This window comes from Lygodium microphyllum, chromosome 5 (assembly GCF_053477565.2).
Source record: "Lygodium microphyllum isolate KBCC chromosome 5, Lygodium_microphyllum_v1.1.10, whole genome shotgun sequence".
Taxonomy (NCBI): Eukaryota; Viridiplantae; Streptophyta; class Polypodiopsida; order Schizaeales; family Lygodiaceae; genus Lygodium; species Lygodium microphyllum.
The window spans coordinates 94,400,942-94,403,394 of record NC_141139.1 but is presented as its reverse complement, the minus strand read 5'-3'; the positions used below and the strand labels follow the sequence as shown (position 1 = coordinate 94,403,394).

At 39.3% G+C, this 2,453-nt stretch overlaps 1 protein-coding gene across 1 annotated transcript; it reads left to right on the top strand.

The window, feature by feature from the left end:
• The first annotated feature begins 1,299 nt into the window (after nt 1-1,299).
• On the top strand, nt 1,300-2,231 carry LOC148036148 (putative germin-like protein 9-2). Its single transcript, XM_087679091.1, has 2 exons — nt 1,300-1,321; nt 1,479-2,231. The coding sequence occupies exon 2, from the start codon at nt 1,484-1,486 to the stop codon at nt 2,108-2,110; it is 627 nt and encodes a 208-aa protein (XP_087535217.1). The 5' UTR covers nt 1,300-1,321; nt 1,479-1,483; the 3' UTR covers nt 2,111-2,231.
• The last annotated feature ends 222 nt before the right edge of the window (nt 2,232-2,453 follow it).

The following is a 2,453-nucleotide window of genomic DNA, read 5'->3' as shown; positions in this document are numbered from 1 at the left end:
GTTGTATCTAGGGTTAAAGATACTTTGTGAGTTGTTTTGATAAGGGTGATGTAACTCTTACATAATAGAATTCGTATTACTGTGATAAATATGATCTCACAATTTAAAGCTACTTAATAATGTGCCATCATGTCTCCAAGTCAAATCTATATATAGCGTAAGTAACAATCACAAAAAGACAAGTTCGTAATCCAAAAATGATATTTCGTGCATTCATAGAAAGTGGCGAGGCTCATACAATCAGAAACTTTAATTTAGGTAGTTTTTATATAGAGAGAAAGCAAGACAAGGCTTTCGTTTAGGTGGGTTTTTCCTAGAGAGAGAAAGCAAGAGAAGGCTTTTAGAGCATAGCAACATAGAATAGAGCATAGTAGTTACTATCAATGGCTAAAGTTTCCATTAGTCTCTATGCATGTCATCCCTCCCCCCCCAAGCACCCCTTCCCCGCCCCTCTCTCTCTCTCTCTCTCTCTCTCTCTCTGTGTACATACATACATGTATATGGACACACACTCATTGTGTGTGTATACATTACAAGGCAGTTTCTTCCCAAAGACTCCCCAATGAATTGAACGTATGCAATCGTCTTTCTCTTGAAAAGAAAAGAGAAAATTCCAGTTTTCCTTTATCAAGTCCTTCACTAAGATAGGCCAAATTGAAATAATAGCCTGTTAAAATGAGAAAGAGAGGGTGCATGAGTGATGTGTTTTCAATGAGATAATTGCCTTTAAAAAAGAGAGTAAGATATCCTTACTAATGCTTCCGACTCAAGTTAGTCAATCTTCTAAAAGGGAAATAAATACTTATTTAGTTTGAAGGTTGAAGTTATTTATTAGCCAAGATTTCCGTAATTTGCCACTTGAGTTTTGAACCCAGATGCGGTTATCACAAATGCAAGCCGAAATGGAGAGCATCAACAGTAGATGTGATATATACATTTAAAGAAAACATAGTAATATGCATAAAGATCTAATGTATGGATAAAGATATCACAATGTATGCGCATTAGATATTAATGTATATGACTATGTATATTACTATGCATAAACATATCACAATGTATGTATGCGCATTAAAATAGTGGCAGTAATAATAAGGTATAGCGATGAAAACGAAGAGAGAGGAGACGAGGAAGAATGGGCCGGCAGCCGGCATGATCACGCGGGGCTCTCTCTCTCTCTCTCTCTCTCATGTGTATAATATATAGGTATGTTGTGGAACCTTGATTAATCAAACCCACTCCTCAGACAATCCGATCTCTTACACCCTTGCTCGATCGGGTCGGATTGTCTCACACCAAGTGACCCTTTGGTTCACAACCGGTATGCCACTTGCATCCTCTCCTAAAACACCCACAGTCCATATTCCATGCACACACCCTCAAAACTACAAATTCTGCATGCATTTAGGCTCCATTTGGTGCCTTTCACCATCGTTGCAACATTCTTTCGTCTAATCCTGATGTGGTTTATGTGCTAGGTACCATGGCAAGAGGGAGCATGGCATTGTCTCTCCTCAGTCTTGTACTCTTGGTTTTAGCAACACACATAAAGGCAAGTGACCCTGAGCTTGTGGAAGACTTTATGGTGCCAGCAGGCATGAATGCAAGTGACATAGATGGTTCGTTCTTCACATTCACAGGCATTCGCATGACCCCTACTAATGCTTCACCTGGAACTTTCAAGCCAGTGAAAGCATTCATGGATGTCTTCCCTGCACTCAGTGGACTAGGGATCTCAGCTGCCTTTCTTGAATTTCAACCCACATCCCTAAATGTTCCCCATACACACCCACGTGCCACTGAACTCCTCTATGTCATTGATGGCACCCTCATGGTAGGTTTACTTGACTCCACCAACAAAATGTATAACCAAACCTTAGAAGCAGGCGATCTCTTTGTGTTCCCAAAGGGCCTAGTGCATTTTCAAGTTAACCCTAGCACATATAAAGCATCCCATGCCTTAGCCTCCTTTAGTAGTGCTAACCCTGGCACAGTTTCCCTCCCCTCAACTCTCTTTGGTTCCGACATAGATACGACTATCCTCTCTAAGGCATTCCAAGTCTCCACCTCTGTTCTTGCTCAACTTGAAGCTCCCTTCCCCATGCAATGAAGGTAGTTGACATCTTTCCCAAAAATGAAGAAACACATTCATGACCTTGCTACATTTCTTGTTTGTACTTATATGAATGCAAGTCTTATTATATCTCATTGATGAGAACGAATATTACATCGTAATTACCAATAAAGTAGGATAGATACAAAAGCGTGCACATTGTTGCAATGTTTCTTTGTAGTCACTTGATATCTTGTGGAGAATGAGGGTTTCAACTTATCCCCTCTTTCCTCTTTTCTAAATTAATAAGAGCATTATAACAATGTAGAAGAGGCTTAACTTTATAATTTTCAATCATCTTATCCATTAAAATGGATTTTAATTTGAAGTTTGAACTTGA

Coding starts and splice junctions, on each gene's coding strand:
- LOC148036148 (XM_087679091.1), top strand. CDS start 1,484: ATGGCAAGAGGGAGCATGGCATTGTCTCTCCTCAGTCTTGTACTCTTG.